The 22,332-nt window shown below is 44.6% G+C and overlaps 1 protein-coding gene across 1 annotated transcript in view; it reads right to left on the bottom strand.

Moving 5' to 3' along the window:
- The window catches only part of LOC147679023 (solute carrier family 2, facilitated glucose transporter member 11-like), a 572,060-nt gene that overhangs the window by 330,404 nt on the left and 219,324 nt on the right, over window positions 1-22,332 (bottom strand). Inside the window, exon 4 of the mRNA XM_086944707.1 lies at window positions 21,395-21,519. Within this exon, the coding sequence (XP_086800833.1) occupies window positions 21,395-21,519 (125 nt within the window). The remainder of the gene's footprint in view (window positions 1-21,394; window positions 21,520-22,332) is intronic.

Raw genomic sequence — 22,332 nt, 5'->3', positions numbered from 1 at the left:
AGCAGCTGCAAAAAAATGACTCCACGAATTGCATCACATTTGGGAAAAGGTTCGAACTTTAGTAAGCAAGCGTGTTTTTCATTATTTTGTGTAATACATTTCATCCTTTTGAGAAATTTGTGATTAAACAGGACCATCATTTAAAAAAAATTGGGCCTTCTGATTGGCCCAGGGAGAATTTCCTCCCCTAGGCCCTTCTGGTACCACAATACCGGGCCTGTTATGGTGCAAGGTGATGTGAACGGCTGGTTGCATCTATTCATGGAATGCAGTGGCATCCATTTTAGAATCAAGGAACTCAGTCACTCCGAGGCTCTCACCCTCCCTCCCCCAGGGCAACGCGGCCACAAAGGGACATTGCTTCCATTAAAAAGATTTGGAAAAATATTTCGCACGAGGAGAGTATAGAAGTATTGGAGAGCCCGTACTGCAGAAATGACAACGACTACGTGATGAAAATGCACGACTTATTGACAAGGACGTTGCACCTCCCTTACGTCACTATTCCCAAGTTAAAAATGACGCAAATGTGGAGCAAGGGGCTTGTAAGTCTGCCCCAGAGTCTTTTGTACGTGAACTTGGCAGTAAAATATTTAGTTGGCATGTTTCGGAGCTAATACTTCTCTTGTGTTTTTAAAACACACAACTTGTCTGCTGGTGAAAGATACCTATGCGGTACCTGCTGCCCTGGGAGCGCACAGGATCTTCTGCATGCTGTGATCTGAGCACTTGTTTTCATCCGCATGCCCTGCCTGCAATGCAGTCACTGACCCATACAATGCAGAAACCGGTAAAACATGCGTAGGGTTGCAATGAAAGTGAGAGCGTAATGGGGGCTGCCTGGCCAGCACAGGGTGGTCATGGGTGCCCTGGGGCGGCTTCACCAGAATGGCCAAGGTTCATTGCGTCATGTCGCTCCCATTGATTATCCCCAGGGGTGTCTGCAGAGCATTTCAGCACCGTGGACAGCTCGCTGTGTCTGCAGCTCTCTTTGATTGCCCCAGAGCCGCCCTTATGCATGGTTCATCTTTGCTTGCAGGTCCTTTTGTTTCGTCTCTGGGGCTCGTGCGCCTGCAGAGCCGGCCTGCCTCGGTGCACTGTGGTCTTCAAACTCAGTTCAGCACCATGGACAGCTTGCTGTGACCTGCAGCTCTCACTGCTTGCTCCAGAGCCGCTCTTGAATGGTTCATCGTTGCTTGCAGCTTCTTGTTTTGCCTCAGGGGGCTCGTACACAACAGAGCCGGCCTAGCCCAGGGTACTGGGGGCTTCAAGCTCACTTCAGCATCATGGACAGTTTGCAGCTTACTGTGGCCGGCAGCTCTGGCTTCTTGCTCCAGTCCAGAGCCGCCCTTACCAAGGTTCATCAGCTGTTTTGTCTCTGTGGGCTCGTGCACAGCAGAGCTGGCCTGGCACGAGGTACTGTGGGCTCCAGGCTCAGTTCAGCACCATGGATAGACTACCAGGCCTTGGGCGCCCGCTATGTCTTCCAGACCCGCCTGCATCCTGTTCAGCCCCACGGATAGTGCTTTGCGCGGCCTGCCGCTACCGTGGGTTCGCCGTGGCCTACACTGAAGAACCTCCCTCCCTGTGGGAGCCGAGTTTTTAATATATTTTTATTTTATTTAATGCATTTTTATATAGCGCGGACTTTACCCGAAGGTGTCAGAGCACTGTAAAATAGAACCAGTTACGTCAAATGAGAGAACTGTTGCAGGAATAGAACAAACAAAAATAGCATGCCATCGAGTCGAAGTAACGCAGGCAAAAGGCACACAATCTCAAGCACAGTATGAACAGACTATACAAGCAAAAGTAAGAATAATTATGACAAATTTTACAATGCCTAAAGAACTTCCTGGCGACCAATAGCAGGCCATAGAATCAAAACAACGCAGGCAAAAGGAACACAATTTCAAATGCAGCAAGCAAAGGATGTACAAACAAAAATATAAATATATGTGACAAATTTACAATGACTAAAGAACTTCCTGGCGGGGTCTGAGAAGGAGGGAATTAGTTCTGAAAGTGTCTTTAGAATAAAAGAGATTTGAGGTCCTCTTTGAAGATCTGGATGGAGGTGATGGCACGGAGCGAAGGAGGAAGAGAGTTCCAGATTCTCACCGCATTTCCTGAGAACGATTGTGCAAACAATTTTTCTCTTTTGAAGGAGGGGGGTTCAAGAAGGAACTTTTCCGCATTCCGAGAAGGTCTTGAGCCTCCAGACAGTTTGAGTTTATTCGCCAGATAGCGAGGGGAGGAAGAGTGCAAAGCTTTGTGGGTGATGCACGCTGTTTTGTAGAAAGCTCTAGCCTCGATGGGAAGCCATCGGGGAGAGAGGACAGGATAGGAGGGATGTGGTCTCTTCGTTTGGACCCTGAAATGAAGAGAGCTGCTGAATGGAGGATGGATTTGAGGGGGGAGAGGTGAGATTTTGGAAGGCCAGTCAGAAGAGAATTACAATAGTCAAGTCTAGAGAGAACTAGCGATTGGACTAGAGTTTTTAGGTCATTCTACGGAAGAACCGACGAATCCCCCATAAAAGTCGCAGTTGATAACGTGCGCTCTTGGCCATGGAGTTGATGTGTGAGATTAGGTTGAGTCTTTTGTCAAGTATGACACATAAGGATTTAGCGCAGTCCACAATGATGGGTTTACTGTTCAGTAGATTCGATTGATCCATCCAGGCTTGAACAGGAGGCGGAGAGAGAGACGTAGATATGAGGAGGAATTCCATTTTGGAAGGATTGAGAATGAGTTGGTAAACTAGCATCCAGTTGTGAATAGTGTTGAGAGTAGAGCTGAGTAGTGAGAGATCATGAGGGGAAGACACCTTGAGGTAGATTTGGGTGTCATCCGCATAGAGATGGTAGTGGATTCCAGATTTGCTTACAAGGTTCCCTAATGGTTCCAGATAGAGATTGAGCAGAGTGGGAGCAAGGATAGAACCTTGAGGGATGCCTTGACCAACCACCAGTGGGGACGAGAGACTGTTTGCAATCTTGATCATTTGGGATCTGTCTGAGAGGAAAGAGGCAAACTATTTGAGTACTGTGCCTTCCACACCCATTCTCTGTTGAAGAATGTTAAGGAGGGTGTTGTGATTAACAGTGTCAAAAGCTGCATAGAGGTCAAGAAGAATCAGAAGGCACGATTCCCCCGAATTGAGAATATGCAGCGCATCATTGATCACTTGCAGCAGGGTTGTTTCAGTGCTGCAGTTTTGAATAAAGCCCGACTGGAATATGTTGAGGAGATTAGTGTCCATAATGTGTTGGGAGAGCTGTTTTGCAACGTATTTTTCTGTGATCTTTGAAAGAAAAGGGAGATTGGTGATGGGACGGAAGTTATTGAGGTCATTTGCATCTGCAGAGAGTTTTTTTAGAAGGAGGGTAACCTGTCCTATTTTGAGGACAATTGGGAGGGATTCTTGACTGAGGAAGAGATTGACTAGCCTGGTCCAGTAGGAGAGAGTGGTAGTATAGAAATCAATGACGATGCCACTGGGAATGGGGTCAGAGGAATGGTTGGAGGGTTTGGTTTCGCGGATGCATTTGAGGAGATCAACCTCTGAGATGGTGGCAAAGTTCTGCCAAGTGACTAAGGATTTTCGCTCCTTGATGGGGGTGGGGTGGGTGACCTGTTCCACCAGCGATTTTACCTTTTGATCGAAGAATATAGCGAACTCAGCTGCTTTCTTTGATGCATCCTCAGGCTTGATGGTTTGGGGAGAACAATTTGCGTTTTTGATGAGGTGAAAAAGTTTTTGGGTCTGTTTTTAGCTGAATCAACGAGGGATCTGAAATGTGATGTTTTTTCCTGGAAGACGTGTTTGTGGTTTATGGATCTTGCTGAACGTAAAAGAGAGAGGTTGGGGTTTGGATGGCGATTGTCCAGTGCTTCTCCAAGATTCTAAGGTTTTTCCTTTCATCATAGAGAGCTTTGTTGAACCAAGGAGCTGATGGGGTGGCTCTATTCCTTTTGCTGTGGAGCAACCTTGTCGATTTCGACTGCGAGGATTGAGAGGCAAAGGGGAGTGAGATCGTTTACATCTGTATTGGGGTCTAGACTAGGCAGAGACTGCATAGCAGAATCACATAGAGTTTCAAGATCAATGATTTTTGTGTTGCGGAACCACATAGAGGCTCTTTTGGGTTGATCGAGAGTTAAAATGTGAGAGAGGTGAAAACAGAAGGGAATGAGGAAATGGTCAGACCAGTCAACACGGATGGGTAAAGCAGTGGTAATCTGGTCAGATTTGGAAATCACAAGGACCAGAATTGAGCCCTTGGCATGTGTAATTTCCGAGCAGTGTTGTGCAAGATCGTTAGCGGAGAGAAAGGTTGCAAGCTTGTTGGCAGCCAAGTCTTCCACAGAGCCCCAGTGGAGGTTGAAATCACCTAGGAAGATCTGCTTGTCGCTCTGTGAATATTGGTCACTAATGAAGTCGATGAATTCCTCCATGAAGGAAGAGCAATTACCAGGCGGGTGGTAGATGGTATGGAACCTTGATGTGCCATGATGAACTTGGAATTCTAGGGAGAGGCATTCAAAGGTGCGAAAGAGGGTGGTGGGAGAGGCTGTGATTTGGAGGGAGTTTCTGAAGATAATCGCAACACCTCCCCCGATCCTGCCTGGTCTGTCGTTTCTGAGAATAGAGTAGTCAATAGGTAACAAAAGATCGAATGAAGTGTGAGAGGAGTCTTTAAACCAGGTCTCAGTGAGAAAGAGCATGTCGAGATTGTGGTGAGTGATGGTGTCAGAGATTTCGAGTTTGTGTTTGGTTGCAGATCGGCAGTTATGGAGCATACAGGGTAGCTCTGACACAACTGTTTTGGCGATGTGAGTGTACGGACTGATGAGGGGGATAGGGATCAGATTATTGAGTGAGGGTGCCCCTTGAGGGGGAGGCTGGTAAGTTCAGATGGAAAAGATGGTCTGAATGGCAAATTGAGTAGAGTTGTTAGGAGAGGCGAGTGTAGGGGAAATGACATTGATGGTCTTGTAGATAGCCAATAGGTTGATAATGTCTGTGGAGGATAGATTGTGGTTGGCTCTATTGGGGCGCGGGAGAAAGGAACTCCTCTGGAGGTTGTTCGGGGAGGGGGATATCTTAGCACATAGGAGTGAAATGGACGCATCAAACAGGGAAATGGACGAGATGAGGGAATCAAGTTTAGTTTCCAGAGAGAGGTGTGCTGAGCACAAAGTGAAGGGTGGCTCAATGGTTAAGGGAGAGAGTGGACTAGGCGAAGGAGGACAGGAGGAAGTGGGGGACCGGGGAGAGTGTTGGGGTGCGAGGGTCGAAGGTGGGGGAGGACGTGAAGTATGCAAAGAAGGGAAGTGGGCTGTGGGGGGCCTAGGGGCGATATGTGGTGTAAGGGTCCGAGGGGGAGAAAGAAGGTGGTAGAAAGGAGGGATTGGAGTTACTGAGATATTTTTACTGGTGTTGAGCAGAGGTGAGGAATAGAGATCATACCTAGGAGGAGAAAGTTGAGAAGTAAAAATGGATGGCTGGAGGAGGAGGGGGGAGGGAGTGGGGTAATGGGAAGTCCATGGCCATGGTGAGGTGAGAGGAATTGGAGAAGCTGGAAGACCAGGAAGGGATGTCATTAGTGAAGAAAAGGACATCATTTTTAATCTTCCATAGGCGCCCATTATGGAATTGGTCATCAAAGTGGGAATCTGGAAATTGTTCAATGATGTTATGTTTGAACCGTTTAGCTACTGCTTTGGACATTTGAGGGGGATAGATTACTTTGAAGCAGTTGATTCCAGACTTAATTCGACTGGAAGCCATGTTAAGGAAATGAGGTGAAGACGTGGTGTGGTGGACAGAAAAAGGGGGGCCACTAGGGTAGTGAAGGCGCAAAGAGGTAGAATAAGAGGGGGTCCGCAAGTTCCGGGAGTCAGTGAGAATAAAACCAATAGGAGTGACGTCAAAACAGGACCAAAGGTAGATACCCGACAAGGCTAGAAACAGATAAGAAGATACAGAGGAGAAGCAGCATTGAATCATAAGTGCATACCTCTTCAGTTTCTAAAAGAGGAAGAGGAAGCACCAATCCAAGATGGTCTTCAAAGATTTGAAGGAGCATTCCTCTTTCTGTTCTATGCACTGCCTGGTGGCAAATGCTGTCATCTTAGGGTCAGGCATACAGGTTCTGGGCATGCTGATTAATAAATGAAGAAAAGATATGCAAAATCCTCGCCTCCGCGTCTTGAACAGAATTGAAACTTTCCTTCGTGGTAACTAGGAAATTTCTCATTGTCAATGTATTTTCTTCCCGAGGATTAATGGTATTTGAACCTCTTTCCTGTCGGCTGCTCCCTCGCCTCTGTAGTGGTAAAAAAGCAGCCTGACGGTGCTCGCAGATTAGTCCCTCTTCAGTGTCAGCTGCTCCCTCTGTTCTCTGTTACTTCTCTGTAGTAGTAAGATGGCCGCCTGCTGATGGTTGCAGTGCAGTCCCTCATTAGTGTGTGGTCTACGTCACTAGTGTCATCCAGAGCCTTCTAGATATGTGAAAGGATCCTGGTGTGTGCTCCCCCCTCGTGGTGGGGTCAGACCCCTGCTGGCTAGTGATTGCTAGTGTCCACTTATTCTGATTTGTGCTCCCCCCTCGTGGTGGGATCAGACCCCTGATGATTAATGATTGTAGATGACCACTTTAAGGTCAGGCAGAGGGGGGACCGTCCTGCTGGAGGCTTCTAGAGGATCACCCTCCAAATAGCAGATCACTGTACCCTCTTGTTATGTCTCGCAATCAAGGCCCTGAGTTCAAAGCTGCCACTGGTGCCTGTCCCCCCCTCGCCGCCATCTTAGGGTCAGGCACAGCTCTCACGTTTCCCCATCCCTTCAACAGCACAGAACCACTCAGGTGGGGGGCCCCAATCAGCTCCACTCATACTCTTCTAGGAGCCCCCCCCTGCTGCCTCTCCTCACTCATCACAGCACTCCAGCTGCTCTGCTAGCGATGCGGGTCGCAGGAAATGGCGCAAACGAGGGACCGCCCACACTCACCAAGCTTGTAGGGTCAGTCGCACAGGCTGGCAAGTCCGTATGTCTCCGCCTGGTCAAGGAGCCACTCAGGTGCGGGGGAAGTCCTCCCGTGATCCCCGCCAGCGTCTGCAGCGGTCTGTCGGGACTATGCACACCTGAAATGACCTTACTTCCTAGCGAGGTCTATAAAACGAGTACCACTGGATTTGGTGTTAATAGTAGTAATTAGCAACTGCCTGGCACAACACGTGAGACCACGCCCACCTGCAATGAAAGATTGTACTAAAAATCAAAGCAAATTGTTGCCGGATTGACATAGGTCTTGGCATGATGAGCGATGCCAACACACCGGCTCTATGGGGTTCTTTCAGGTACAGCCAACAGTGTAAGATACTATGTAGGTGGTTCGAGGAGTCGGAGAATGATGCAGAGCTGGGTGGGCATTTTATGTCTGAAAGGATGAGCAGACTGTGGTACACAAATGGCTGAATGAGCGGAAGATGGATACGAGAGGGACAGACGGATGAGGTGACTGCGTAAATTAGACAATTATATAATGAACAAATGCTTGATTAATATTTCTTGAATTCATGGATGACCCCAAACACATTATATATATTTTTTTGATGGGGGGTGTGAGGGGGAGGAGGGGGGTTATATAGCGGGAACTAGGCCCGAAGGTATTGGATCGGGTTACATGAGCACTAGTTGCTTACAGACGGACACATTCATTTATGTTAGGCAAGGGAAGATTGCATGGTCGGCCCAGAGCCACAGGATTTCAGCGTCCCTGCCAAGACCCGGGGGCTTATTTACAAGCCCCTTTTGACACTTTTGCATCATTTTTACCATTGGAAAAGTGACGCAAAAGTGTCACAAAGGGTTTGTAAATCTGCCCCCCAGCTTCTCAACTCTGAGGTCGACCTCTCTAGCCGTTAGGCCACAAAGGGAAACATATGGATGAATGAAAGATTTATTATAGATGAATTTATGGATGAACTAATTGTGCATTAGGTATTACAGATGGTCAAACGAGCGAATACATGAACAAATGAACTTATGAATAGTTTATGCATGACTGGGTATAACAGTCAGTTGCATTACATGAATAACAGATAGATGAATGACTGAAAGAAAGGAGATTGAATGCCTCAAGGGTGGATGGATGAGGTGATTACACCGTGTGAGCGAGAGAAGCATGAATGTGTGGATAAAATGACGAGAAATGCCTGATTCATGGATGATCCACTCAGGGCCGGACTAGGAACCAAAACCGGCCCTGGCAAAGTGCTCAGCCGGCCCCCCTCCTCTGAGGGGGGGGGGGGGTTGTGGGTGCTGCCAAGCTCTTTGCCAGGGCCTTTTTTTGGTGTAAAAACGTCCCTGTAACAAAAACGGCCCCCAGAGGTCCCTACCCGTGGGCGCACCAGGGGATTGCCCGGTGCCCGCTACGGCCAGTCTGGGCCTGGACCCACTCGTGTTTCAGAAAACTGAGATGCATACATGAACTGGTAACGTTTCTTGAAGAGTGGGTGGATGAGCTGATAATTGAATATGAATGAGAGGTGGGCGGAGAGATGACGGATACTTGATGAATGTATAGTATTATATGAATGAGATAGGTTTTAATGGGTGAATGAAGGTGGGACACCAAATACTTGAAAAATGGGTTCATTGAGAACACTGTCACATGGCTTTTACCTCAGCGACCTGGTACTGATGCATAGCTATAGGGATGGCATTGTCCTATGTACCTGTACTTGGCGAGCATTGAGGTGCCTTTTTTGTAATTGACGTGATCTCCAGTGGACCGCTTAGCGGTACTCCTACATGAATAATGAAGCAACTATGCAGAGAGCTGCACTGGCCACTTGCTGGTGGGTCTGATTGACCAACACAACATAAAGGCAATGTCTGATTTATCCAACACTTTCTGTGAAAGGGAGAGAGCGATGCTGTTACATCTTTTCTTCATCTCTTTCTTCTCTTTCCTTTGTTATATGACATCATCTGGCTTTGGCCAGCTCTAGCATGTGCAGTGTTTATTTTCCATTGACATTCTAGATTCTGCATCTTTTAGATTGTACTGGATTTGTCATCTTTGGCTGAGTTGCACCTGGAGCTGTTAAAGGATGGCTTGATGTTGCTGTGCTGGAATTAAATCAACTTGAAATACTTGGATTATCTTACTTTATTTGCAACATTGGCGGCGAGGTAAAGAACTATTCTAGTCAACATACCCAGCACAGGCACAAAATGCAATTTGAATCCACGGACAATTTATTGCATTTTTTTTATTTATTCAATTAATAAAACTTTTGCATCTTCAAGTAATATCTTACTGGACTTCAAGCATTAGATACTACTTAAAGGTTAACTTAATTAATATATACATTGTATATTTTGTGTTTTGATAACACCAGCAGCAGTAGTTAAATCTGTGCTCTGATTGCACCAGCGTGAAGTGTTCTTATATCTACAAACAAGAACTTTAATTATTAATGCAGTAATAACATGCTTGACAATGTTAATATATTAAAACTGCTTATTTTATTGAAATGGATAAGAATTTCTAATGTACATTGTTTTGATGGCACCAGAGGCAGTATTTTTTATTCATAATTACCGTTCTACTTTATCGCGCACTAACTATTTCCTATAGTGAAATTTGGTGTGAAAAGCGGGGCAGTGCGTACACTATGTTCTGCCTTTTTAAAACTGTGAAAGATATTTTCATGATGAAGGAGGAGGTCTGAAATACGTATATGGCAAGGTACTTTGAAAGATATTTGTAGTGATCCAGCGCTCCGATTGAAAAACTGTCTCATCAACACTATCTATCACCTCAATACTCACCATTAATCATAAAACACATATAAAGGCCCATAACACCAATAAGACAATTTTTGAGCAACTGAATCAGGTGGTCTGATTAATCAAATCTATTCACATAATATTTACAGTATTATATACAACTGCAGTTTATCTTTCTTTACCATGGATTCAGACATTTATTATTCATTAATCAAACCACTTAAGGCGATTGGATCAACTGATGGAAACTAGACCATGAATAAACAAGACCAGCTTGTCTCTTCAAATCTAATTTTATTAACTTTATTTTTCATAAGGAAAAAGCATTTACGTTTTAGAATCTTTATTTTATAAGCAAATGAGAAAGCAGCATCTTAATAAGGAAATGAATTATAAATTGACATCTTCAAAGCAGGTTCAGAACTATGAAATATTAGCAGAATAACAGTTTCCATTCCCTAAGTCTATTGCCCTGACTATTTCTCTCTTTACCTAAAAGGAAAGAATTATTTAAAGTCTGGGGAGGGAAAAGTAACGCGGCGTTCAGCGAGAGGAGCGCAACCTACACCCGATTCACTGAAGTGCTGAGCCGTGGGGAGGAAAACGAATGCGGCGTTCGGCGGGAGGAGCGCGGAAGACAGCGGCGCCGACAGTGGGGCCGTGGGGCTGAGACGGCCCCCGAGGATGACTCGAGGTAAGGGAGTTCCGGCTAACTGGAAGCGTCATTGCCCCCGGGAGGTCTGTAACTGTGGGGTTTTAAAGGATGGACAAAATGTGTAGTAGGGAGGTCTCTAACTGTGGGGTTTTATAGGGTATGCATGTAAACAAAGAACATCCATAGACCTTAAGATATGTCTGTTGGACAGCCCGTCCCGACGTTGTCCGGGGGCAATTAACGCGAGGTAAGGGAGTTCCTGCTACCTGGAAGCCTCTTTGCCCCCGGACAACGTCAGGACGGGCGGCTAGTTTTTTCAATACACAGCTAACTTGAGGTACTCAAACATCAGAAATTCGAAGTTATAGTTTTACCTTACATGTATAATGTATACACCAGCTTCAGATTAGTGCAGCTACATATACAGTGTTAGTGAACTTGGTAGCCACACTATGTTAACTATAAATTGCTACTCGACTATGCAGTGACAAATTATATGATTGGCAATGCCATCATTGTTGATATGAATGCTATAATTTCAGATGGTGTAAGTGATGGAATATGAAAGAGAAAAAGCAGTGCATGGAGAAGGTACAATTTTTCTTCGACCAAGAAAGAGAGTGATCAAAAGGGAACTCAGAGTACTATTGTGCAACCCAGGTTAGTGTCTGCTTCACAGTCAGTTTTCTAGAGGTGAGAGGACCTCACCTAAAGTCCTGCCTTGCTGGAAGAAGCTGGAGAGACTAGAATCCAACCTGCCTTCTGAGAGAGTAAGGAGCCTGCCACCCCAACATGAGGTGTGACTGTCCAGAGACTTGTATTCGGGTTCTTCATTGCAGTCGTGTTACGCTATTTTTTAGTATTCTAATCCAATATCTTGGTGTGCTACTCCATCTAAGCACTTTGTCTGGGAGTGCTTAATCAAAATGTAAACTGTATGAGGCAGAACAAGTCTGTTCCTGAGGATGTGTGCACTACTTTGAAAAATGTTGAAGTTTCCTCAATTCTTCAATTCATTATTTATTGAGACATTTCTTATGTTTCAAATAGTATTTATTGATGCTTCAAACTTAAATTGCAATCATAATTAATTCATAATACGCAAATGTCATCCTTTCTGGGTTACTTCATTAGTTGTCTTTCATTTTAACCAATGCATTTCGGGTCTAAAGGATGACCCTTCGTCAGGGGTCTGTTAGGAAAGAAACAAACGGAAACTAATGTGCTAGTCTTAGCTGGGTGGTTACATAGTTATTTGCATTATCGATACTCAGGCTTCAAAAACATATAATTTAATAAACATATCATCATAAAGTCTAGGCGTTGCGTGTATCCTAACTAGGAGCATACTGCCAGATTCTCAGAGGCCATCTTATACTGAGGAGTGAATTGGCTAGGAAGTCTAACTATACGTGCTACCAAAATCAGTTAAAAACCAAACGGAGTCAAACGTGGTGATGGAAATTATATTAAATCAATTTTCAGGTGCATGCGTGAAATTAAATAAAGTGTCGGGTAACTTACTTAAATGAAAAGCTGCCAAAGATTTTGGGGTTACCAGCTGTAGCATTCACGTGACTTTGGATGGCATTGTTGTTTCGTATAGGTTCAGTGTAGTATTCACTGTTTTGTGCCTTCTTGGCACCTGTATTTAGAACCCCTGTGTTCTTATGTTCCATGGCTTTTGTTATAGAATGTTGCCTTCTGGCAGTTGATAGCTTTGCCTGCTGCCTGTCGCTGTGCTTCTCCTAAGCTGAATAAACCAAATCTACAAGCTTGCCTATTGTGCTGTCTACTTCAATACTACAAAATTGTTGGCGACGATGCTGCTTAGGAGAAGGTAAAAGAACCTGCCTTTACCTCGTTTCTCCTCGTATTCCTGCCGAGATTACACTGTGGATCGAGTGTACTTGAAGCCCAGCTGTTCGACCCTCTGGCAAAGATCTCCAGTGAAGATAAGTGGTCCGTTTTGGTCTTGCGCGTCTTAAGCTATGTAAAGACTTTAATCTGCTTAATTTATGTCCCCGCTACGTCACTGGGGTCAGCACGAAACTGTTTAACGAGGAAGCTCAAGCGCGAGCGCACCACGTCATTCATCTCAGCGCGAGGCTCATCTCAAGCGCGAGCACATCACGTCGTCAATTTCAGCGCGAGAGACTCTGTTACCAACGCGTTACACTGACGCGTCTCCATAGCGACTTCAAACATTGTCTGACGTGCGCTCGTTCATCTCGCGAGCGCGTCACGTCGTCAATTTCAGCGCGAGAGAGACTCTGCTACCAACGCGTCACACCGACGCGTCTCCATAGCGACTTCCAACATTGTCTGACGTGCGCTCGCTCACCCCTACAAAGACGCGTCTCCCTGGCAACGCGTTTCCAAGCCTGCTCGTGCCTCGCCTGACGTGCGCTCCTCTTTACCAAGACACCTTCAAGCCTGCAGCGCTAAATCCTCTGAAGCAGCTTACATCGTCCACGATCTGGCACCATCCCTATTAGAAATAAGAACATATTAAAAAAAAAGGCATCCCCAATCACAGTTTTCCTCTTTAGGGAAGGTGTTTGTTTACACGCTGGTGCCATCTAGTGGCGGGAAAAATTATCTCATGGTCCTTTTCCAAGGAAAACACATATTTTTTTTTTTTGCATACTGTTTTTACACAGCGGCAGAGTCTATAAAGAGGGAAATCTTTTCCAGTCTTTTCCAGTATGCAGTCTGTTTCTCCTCCTCCCCCTTTTCTCGAGACTCCAGGCAATCCTCCTATTGTCTGGAAAAAATGGTTTGATGCCTTTGAGACATATTTGGGGGCTATAGGCGCGTCCAGGTATCGCGCAGAAAGGAAGATGTGTCTTCTACTCCACTCTTTGGGCTTCGAGGGAAGAGAAATCTTCAAACATTTACCTCCCTTAGTAAGGAACAATGCTGAAGAGGACGTAGACGAGTACACAGAAACAAGATTAAGGCTTGAGTCACGTTTTGACATCAAGCCAAGTCTTGTTGTCATAAGACACAAGTTCTTCAAGAGAGAGCAACTTTCTGGGGAGGATGTTGAAACGTATATTTCCTGTCTCAGACAACTGAGTGCTGAATGTGAATTCGAGGGCTTCCGAGAGCAGCTAATAAGGGATCAATATGTTTGCAAGTGCTCCGATAAATCTATTCAGCAGAAACTTCTTACTTTGGGCAATCCCACACTTGAGGAGACTATTCGTGTGGCCAAGAGTATAGAGTTGTCAAAAAAAGAAGTAAAGGAACTTGAAAAGAAATGTGATGATGGAGTTTCGGTAGTCAGAACCAGGGAGAACAAAGACAGTAAAGTGGTTGGCAGTCAACGTTTTGACAGAAATAACACTCCTGGTTCTCAACGCTTTGAGAGGAATGCCTTTTCAAGGAATGACATTTGTTACAGATGTGGAAATCCCTCCCATAATAAAAGTAACAAGTTTTGCCCTGCAAGGAATTCCACTTGTCGCAACTGTGGGAAGTTTGGGCACTTTGCAAAAATTTGCCAAATCTCTAAACAGGGAAATTCCACTTTCAACAACAAGTCTCAGGGGCTGAGTTCCGTCAACACTGTTGGGAATGTCTCAGAGTCCTGTGGCAATACTGATGACGACTCTGACTCCATAAATGGGATTCAGGACGACCTCAGAGACATGGTTGTAGTAGTACGAGACGATGGGGTCATCATAGGTGATCCATCTGACTGTGTTGATCCTCTCGAAGATTTTGGTGTGGGTAACAAGATAGTTACCCTACTAGTGGACTCTGGAGCTAGAGTAACTATGATCACGCAAAAGTTGTTTGATGTGACCTGGCCTGAAAGGAACCTCCTACCTCCTGATAGGACCCCTGTTTCTTATGAAGGGCGTAGAATTGCTCTTCTAGGGTTCTTTGAAGATATTATTCAGTTCAGGGGAAGGAGGATCTTTGGTAAAGTGTACGTTTCCTTGAAAGGCCTTAACATATTGGGTTGGTTCCACCAGGGGTTGTTCAAGATGGTCCTTAGACCAGGGTCCAAAGAACAAATCAGTATTGACGAATCCAGTGATAATGTAGAAAGTTTAGCTGTTATCGTTTCAGGTGACAATGTTGAGTCTTTGATTTCCAGATTTCCAAGGGTTTTTGGGAATGGTCTTGGCATCATCAAGGGTTTTAATCACGAAATTAGAGTAAAGGATGGTGCCATCCCGGTAAAACACAAGGTGAGGAGTGTTCCTTTCAGCGTGAGGGATGATCTAGAAAAAGAGTTAATGGGTCTTTGCAGAAAAGGAGTCATAGAGCCAATTGAGTCATCCTTGTGGTTGTCTCCCCTTGTTGTCGCCAGAAAAAGGAATGGGGATTTGCGCGTCTGTGTAGACCTACGCAGCCTCAATAAGAACATCTGGATTGACTCACACCCCTTACCCAAGATAACTGATTTGTTGTCCCTTACCAGGGGAGCGAGATGGTATACCAAGCTGGACTTGGCCTCCGCTTATCACCAGGTGGTGTTGAGTCAATCTTCTAGACATCTGACTGCTTTTGTCTCCCCTTTTGGGAGTTTTCAGTACTGCAGGATGCCGTTTGGCCTTGCGTCGGCGGCCGCAGTTTTTCAAAGATTGATGAGTCAGATGTTTAGGGACACTCCTGGAGTGATTGTCTTCCAGGATGATGTTTTGATTTTTGGCGAGAACAAGGCGGATCATGATTCTTCCCTAAATCAGGTCCTGGAAATCATGCAAGACAAGGGTATTGTTTTAAAGAAAGAGAAATGTGTCTTCTCAAAAGAAAAAATGGAATTTCTAGGCCATGTTGTCTCTCATGCAGGTGTCGAACCACGACCTGGTCTAGTGAAGGCCATTGTTGATGCTCCTCCACCTGCCGATAAGTCTGGTCTAAAATCTTTTATTGGTCTCAGCGAATTTTACTCCAGATTCATCAAAGACTACGCGTCAAAGGTTCAGCCTCTGACCAACATGTTAAAGAAAAGTGTGCCTTTCGTTTGGGATGAAAATTGCCAAGAGATTTTCAAGTGGATCAAATCTCAGCTTGTTGGGGAGAGCATTCTCAAACCTTTTGATCCCAACAAGGAGTGTGTGGTGACTGTTGATGCGAGTGGATTTGGACTTGGGGCTGTCCTCACTCAGAGGAATGGACAGGTCGACAACACTATCGCATACGCCTCCAGGGTACTACGTGGAGCGGAAGTTAACTTCTCTGTTATTGAGAAGGAGCTTTTGGCTTGTTGGTGGGCGGTCAGGAAGTTCAATCCCTATCTCTGGGGTAGTCATTTCACTATTTGTACCGATCACAGCCCACTTGTTTCTATTTTGTCTGGGGAAAAAATTAAGGAACACACCCCTAGAATCGCGAGGTTGTCCACCAAACTTCTTCAGTATGACTTTAAGGTTGTCTATCTGCCAGGCCCAAAGAATGTCAGAGCCGACTATTTTTCTCGTTTTCCATTAACTGATAATGACTCAGAGGTTGAAAAGGATGAAGACCTTGAGGATTGTTTTGTCGCAGGTCTGGATCTTGAGGGCATGTGTGCAATCAGTGAGGGTGAGTGGAAAGGAGAGTTATTGAAAGATGCGGTTCTTCTACGAGTTGTTGACTATCTGAAGTCTGGTTGGCCCAAGGAGAAGAATGTCACTGGTATCTTTCAAACCTTTGTCAAAGTTGCTGACGAGCTCACTGTTGAGGATGGCATTCTCATGCGGTGTGGGAGGCTCATTCCTCCTGAGAGCCTGCAGAAGCGTCTGGTGGATGGTGCACATGAAGGGCATTTAGGGAAGACCTTCACCAAACGCAGGTTGAGAGATGTGTTCTGGTGGCCGCAGATGGACGTGTGCGTTGATTCCTTGATTGACAACTGTGTAATTTGCAAGTCCTCAGATAAAAGTCATAAGGTTAGGTCTCCCCCCATGGAGCCCGTTCAGCTTCCGGAAAGGGCGTGGGAAAAGATTGGGATTGATTTAGTCGGTCCTTTTTACCTTTTACCTTCATGTTCCCGTTTCGCCATTGTTGCCATTGATTACTACTCCAAATGGCCGGAAATTCGCTTTGTCAGTGAAGCCTCCTCTGCTAGTGTAATTTCTTTTTTGAAAGACATTTTCTTGAGGGAGGGGTTTCCTTCTGTTGTCATGACCGACAATGGTGTCCAATTTGTCAGTTGTGAGTTTGAATCTTTCCTCAAGCAAGGTGGTGTGACACATAAGAAAAGTTCCCTTTACCACCCCCAGGCCAATGGTCTCGTTGAGAGGATGAACCGCGTTCTCAACAACTGTATCCAGTGGGCCATTGCTAGCAAGTGTGTGGTTGAGAATGCTGTGCGTTCCATGCTATGGTTTTATCGTACCACAGCCCATTCTTCTACTGGGGTCTCCCCCTTTGAGCTCCTGAGGGGTAGAAAACCCTCCACCAAAATCTGTCCAGGTTGGATGTCCAAGTGGGTAAAAATGAATGTTATGGATGGAATTGATGTTTTGGTCAGAGAAAATGTTTCTGAAGCTCAGAAGAAGCAGAAAACCTATTTTGATGAAAGGAAGAGATCTGCTGCCCATGACATTTGTGTTGGTGATGTGGTTCGGATTAAAAATCCTGTTCATGTCACCAAAGGCAGGAGCAAATTCTCTCAACCACTTGTAGTTGACAAGGTCTGTGGGAATGCCGTACGTGTAAATAATAAGGATTGGTGGAACATCTGTAAAATTGTTAAAATTAGTAGTGATGATGCTTCCACTGGTGTCTCCCAGCCCAATCCCAGCTCGATTTCAAGTGCCAAACGTTCTAGTTCTGTTGCTACTAATGATAATGGCAGAAATGTTGTTGATGCTTCTGTTCCGGGACCTCGCAGGAGTCATAGAGTGTGTAAGGTTCCTGCCAGGTTTAGATAACCTTTTGCTTCTGTCTTCTCCTCCACTACCTGTTGTGCTTTTTCTCTTCTCCCATTCACGTTCTATTTCTTAGCTACTTCTCTCCACTTTACTTTTGCTTCTTTTGTTCTCTTCCTCTCTTTCCTCCTTCTCCTTGTATGAGCACTTCCTCTTTTGTTTTACAGAAAAGGGGATAATGTAGTATTCACTGTTTTGTGCCTTCTTGGCACCTGTATTTAGAACCCCTGTGTTCTTATGTTCCATGGCTTTTGTTATAGAATGTTGCCTTCTGGCAGTTGATAGCTTTGCCTGCTGCCTGTCGCTGTGCTTCTCCTAAGCTGAATAAACCAAATCTACAAGCTTGCCTATTGTGCTGTCTACTTCAATACTACATTCAGTTACCGTGAAAGCCTGTCTATGATAGGTTGTAGTTATGTCACATGATCGCGATGATCGTGTACATCCTCTGGAACAGACTTGTTCTGCCCCCTTCAGTTTACTGTCCAGAAAGTGCCAGAAGCAAGAAGACCCTAGACTGAGCTAGTCTGCCACTAGAAGGAGGCCTGTCGAGAGTGACCGGTGAGTCATAAGGAGTGGAGGGTGCCGTCTCTCCAGAATAATGGTTCTGAACAGTAATTGTGGATCAGCAGCCAATCTTGTGGCTGTGCAAGAAGAGAGATCATGGCAGACCTTGCCACCATAACCAAAAACTGTGCCAGTAGCGGTCACCACTACTGAATTCAAGAAGTTCACCGCATCGCTGTCACGAACCACTGTGACCCCTGTCCATGTTGGGTCCCACCTGCTATGCATTGCAGTCTGAACCAGAACTGAGTAAAATACATTCCGTGAGTCTCATCAGTGCCTAGTAAGTGTACTTTCTAAAGGACTTCATGGAGCAGCTCCTGCTGACAAACCCCTGCTGTGGCTTACCCAGATTGACAGCTGCTCCTGCTACTAGTGCTGCCCCACCCAAAAAGCCAGCTCACCCACCCCCACCAACCACAGAGAGAACAAAGATACCTACTTTGTGGTAAGACTGTGCTGAAGGGACTGTACTGACCTGAACACTATCTTTACTGGTATAGAGTAAACGGCATCTGAGCCTCCATTCATGCCGCACTGACACTTTTATCCTTGGGGGACTTGGTTAGACTCATTTAAGGAGGGACACCCGGGTAAAGTGAAGGGGTGGTAAAGTAGCCAAGGAACCTGTCTGTTTTACGGTACCAGATAATATTATATGTGTGGTATTCTATTTACATATATGCTTCAAAGCACTTTTCTTTTCTAAGTAAAGCACTGGTTTTGGATCATGTTATCTTACTGCTACTGGAGACGAATCACCATCATTACACTGAAAGTCAAGTGCTGCAGCAGTTTTACTTGTCTCACTGTGCAAAGCATTAGTAGGACGGACCCCAGGGCATTGGGGCAAATGACCCCAACCCCCATAACTTGCCTCACGGACCCACGAAGGGAATCTGACAGCTGGTCTTTTTTCTCAGCTGCCAATACATTAATTTAACCATAAACTAGTTTATCCCTTGGCGATATTCCCCACACTTAGGTATGATGTGGTCTAGGTTTATTTGTTTTCCCTTTCAGACGGGACCTGGATTGTCAGTCAGTTCAGGATGGACCATTTCTATGGAGCAAGACTAAGACAGATTTGCATTTGGTTGGATCTTGTCTAGGGCAGCTTAGTGGGCAAAAACAGAAGAGCTGGATTGTGGACCAAGTAATTACCAGAAGCTGAGAATAAGTCCAACATTCCATCTTTGGCTTTTTTGTTTCTATGGCTTTTTCGTTTTTCTCAGTGAAACACCAAAGTATGTGACATTTCTTACCTTCATTTGTCATGTTTCATCTCTTTATGGTGAGTCCCCATTATTTTTTAATCAACACGAGCACCTTGATATTGTTCTTGACCTCTTCTGCCCAGTAATAAGGGGAATATCATCCTTACAGTAGCTCACATTAACCATCAAAATAAAGATTATATGGATTGTTCAAAGTAGCCAATGTGAGTTTAGTGGCACTTGATCTATTAATACGACCAAGCAAATGTAAATGTTGATAGTGACCCAGCTTTTTACCGCATGAAGAGCATTTCAGTTATATTAAACAGTGCTGCCGGCTGACCTGCCAAGATTTAACTTTCATGCTTCTTAGATCCAAGCATTCATAACTGAGCTGCCTGGTCTTTGAATTAGGACAATTGACATTAACTATTATAGTGTGAATTACTCAATTGCCCTTCGGTCAAATTGGGGCTTATTTACAAGCCACTTGGCCACCGGCACGCCACTTTCTTTGATGCACCAACGGTGCAATGGGCTTGCCATATCTACAAGGCTACGTAAAGTCACACTGCGTGACTTTTCATGGCCTAGTAATAATGGAATCCTTTCACGCATTACTCTGTGTGAAAGGGGCATCCCATGGATGTTGCTGTGGGTGTTCCAATGCAATATCCATGGAACTTGACCGCAATGAGGAGAAATACTTTTATTTCTCCTCGATTTTCCTCTTTCTATGTGTACCATACTATGCAGCACGCATAGAAAGAGGAAAATGCCATTAATGATTGTTTTTATGCAGGAAGGTGTGCCTTCATGCAAAAAAACAATATTCACGCAGCACAGGCACCCTTGCGAAATGACGCAAGGATGTCTGCACTGACTTATGGCAGCCAATTGTGCACTAGTGCTGGGGAAAGCACAGGGATGCGTGGTTTTGTTATTGATAGGGTGCATCCCTGTGCTTGGAAAGTGACGCAGCTCGGCACAGCTAAATGGCTTGTGGTGCCCTGCGGCATCATTTTCTTGTAGATGAAGCCCATTGTTTTTTTTTACTGATTACAGTAATCTGGTCTCCCAGGCACTGAACAGACTTTACTCACTTTGTGGGTAACTGGCATTGGGTTTTTCATCAATACACTCCCACAAGCCTTTAGTTTCTGAAGTATGTTGGAAAAAATCTGGTTCAAACAGCCTCGCCTTGTTAAACCATGGTTTGGGATATATACAATATTTGTTGCTCTATCCCATGAGGAAATTCCTAATTTGCCTCTTATCTTTTATGTCATAAATATTAGACGTTGTCGCTCATGTTCCCCGAATGCCCTGTCTCACTCACATCTGCCCATAATGTGTATCATAACAGTCACAAATGTAGGATGACTGGAGGGTGGTGCCTCACATTGTGACATCCTAGGTGCAGAGTATCCCGAGGGAAGACATGAAAGGGGACAAACTGTTTCTTTTGCTTGTGAACCACGGTGGTTGTAAGAGTTGTGCTTATCTTATTACGTAATGATTGGGATGAGGAAAGATTTAAGGAGATAAACATTTATTTTAAAAATAACAGAATTAATAATTCTTTCATCACTGGCTGTGGGATCTCTGAAAGATAATGTTACAGTATCATCTTTGGTAAGTCTCTTAGCCTCTCCCTTGATGGCAATGTGAATGTTTATTTTGGAAGTAGCCACTTAACATCTACACATATGTCTATCCTGATCTATCTCAAATAAGCAAAGCGTGAGGCAATTACCCTCCAGCCCATTCTCTGTCAACGCCAGATGGCAGCCTCAACAACAAAGCAAGTTCACTTCATCACTCAGAGTAGAGTACTGCTTGTAAATATATGGAACTACTTTAGCTCACATCACACGTGCCAATTAACTGAAAGAAGGCTGAAATGCAAATTGCAGAAAAAAGAGAAGAACATCACTCCCAGCCAATGCAGTCAAGTCATCTCCTGGACCAAATCGCCATGACACATAACAGGAAAGAGAGAAAAAGAGTGGAGAACCCACACAATCCATCCTAAACCAATTACTTACAACCTATGAGGATCATGATTTTTATGGGGTTTAAATCCCGCCAAACTTGTCAACATCAATGTGAAATAAGTTGGACATGAACAGTTAAATTCTGTTACAAACCTGCAAAAACATAGACATGAGAGAAGAAGTAGAGCAATTATTATCATGTCTGTAGTTATCTTATGAGTGGAATCGAAGGATCTATATGCCCTGGACACCAGGAGGATTTTAAAAGAGCATACCTGAATTGAAGCCAAAAATGAAGCGTACCACCAGAATCATCTCGAAGGAGCCCACAATCCTGCTGCAGGCAAAGAGAATGGAAGCCAGCACAGGGAGGAGGCTGTTCCACACTTGACAAGTTCTCCTGCAACAACACACAAGGGGATTACTGTATTTGCAGTACTTGGACAGGAGTCCAAAGGCGTGAGATGTATATAAATAAACACAATCACATTTAGCATTGAACACTATGGACTTTTCTAGTAAAGCGAATACATATATATATATGAATAAACCTAGTACCATCCTGGAAGGTCTGAATATAGAGGAAGAACTGCATACCCACTTGTAAATGATAATAGTATGCTGCAGAGCAATCTGTACCCCGTTCTGTTTTAGGCTGTTTTTTAATTCACTATTGAGCACAAGCACTTTTTTCAACCGACTAAGTTTATTCAAAGAGAGCTATACAAAAATGTAATTCATATGTATAAATTATGGGAGCTGCCTACTGGGGCTTAACTCTTGGGAGTGAACTTCTTATACATTTTATAAGATTCTATGTGAGTTTGCGGGCAAACTCTGTGGTGGCATTTTGTAATACGTGCTATTATGTCACTTTGAGATATGGTATAGCATTTACACAAGATCATCAGTAAAGAATGTGGTAAAATCAATTACGATCTACCAGCCCATTGAGGCAGTTCACGGATATAGAAATAATATGCATATATGCACGGCAATTCTGCTGTGGCGAAAGAAATGGGTTCGTCCCTGCTGTGTTGTTTAATGCTTAAGAATAATGTGGTGAACTAATTGTGTTTAATTCATTCTTTCAACTGAAATTTACAGCCACGCAATAAATGTTGCTCTGCTTGCATAAGTTATATAAATTATGCATTGCAGTTTCGACCAACAAAACGGCAATGCGGTGTGTAGCTCAAATTTTAAGTCTGTT

The sequence above is a fragment of the Lissotriton vulgaris genome, chromosome 11 (genome assembly GCF_964263255.1).
Source record: "Lissotriton vulgaris chromosome 11, aLisVul1.2, whole genome shotgun sequence".
Lineage (NCBI taxonomy): Eukaryota > Metazoa > Chordata > Amphibia > Caudata > Salamandridae > Lissotriton > Lissotriton vulgaris.
Note: the sequence above shows the minus strand (reverse complement) of the source record. Positions and strands in the feature narration are given on the sequence as shown.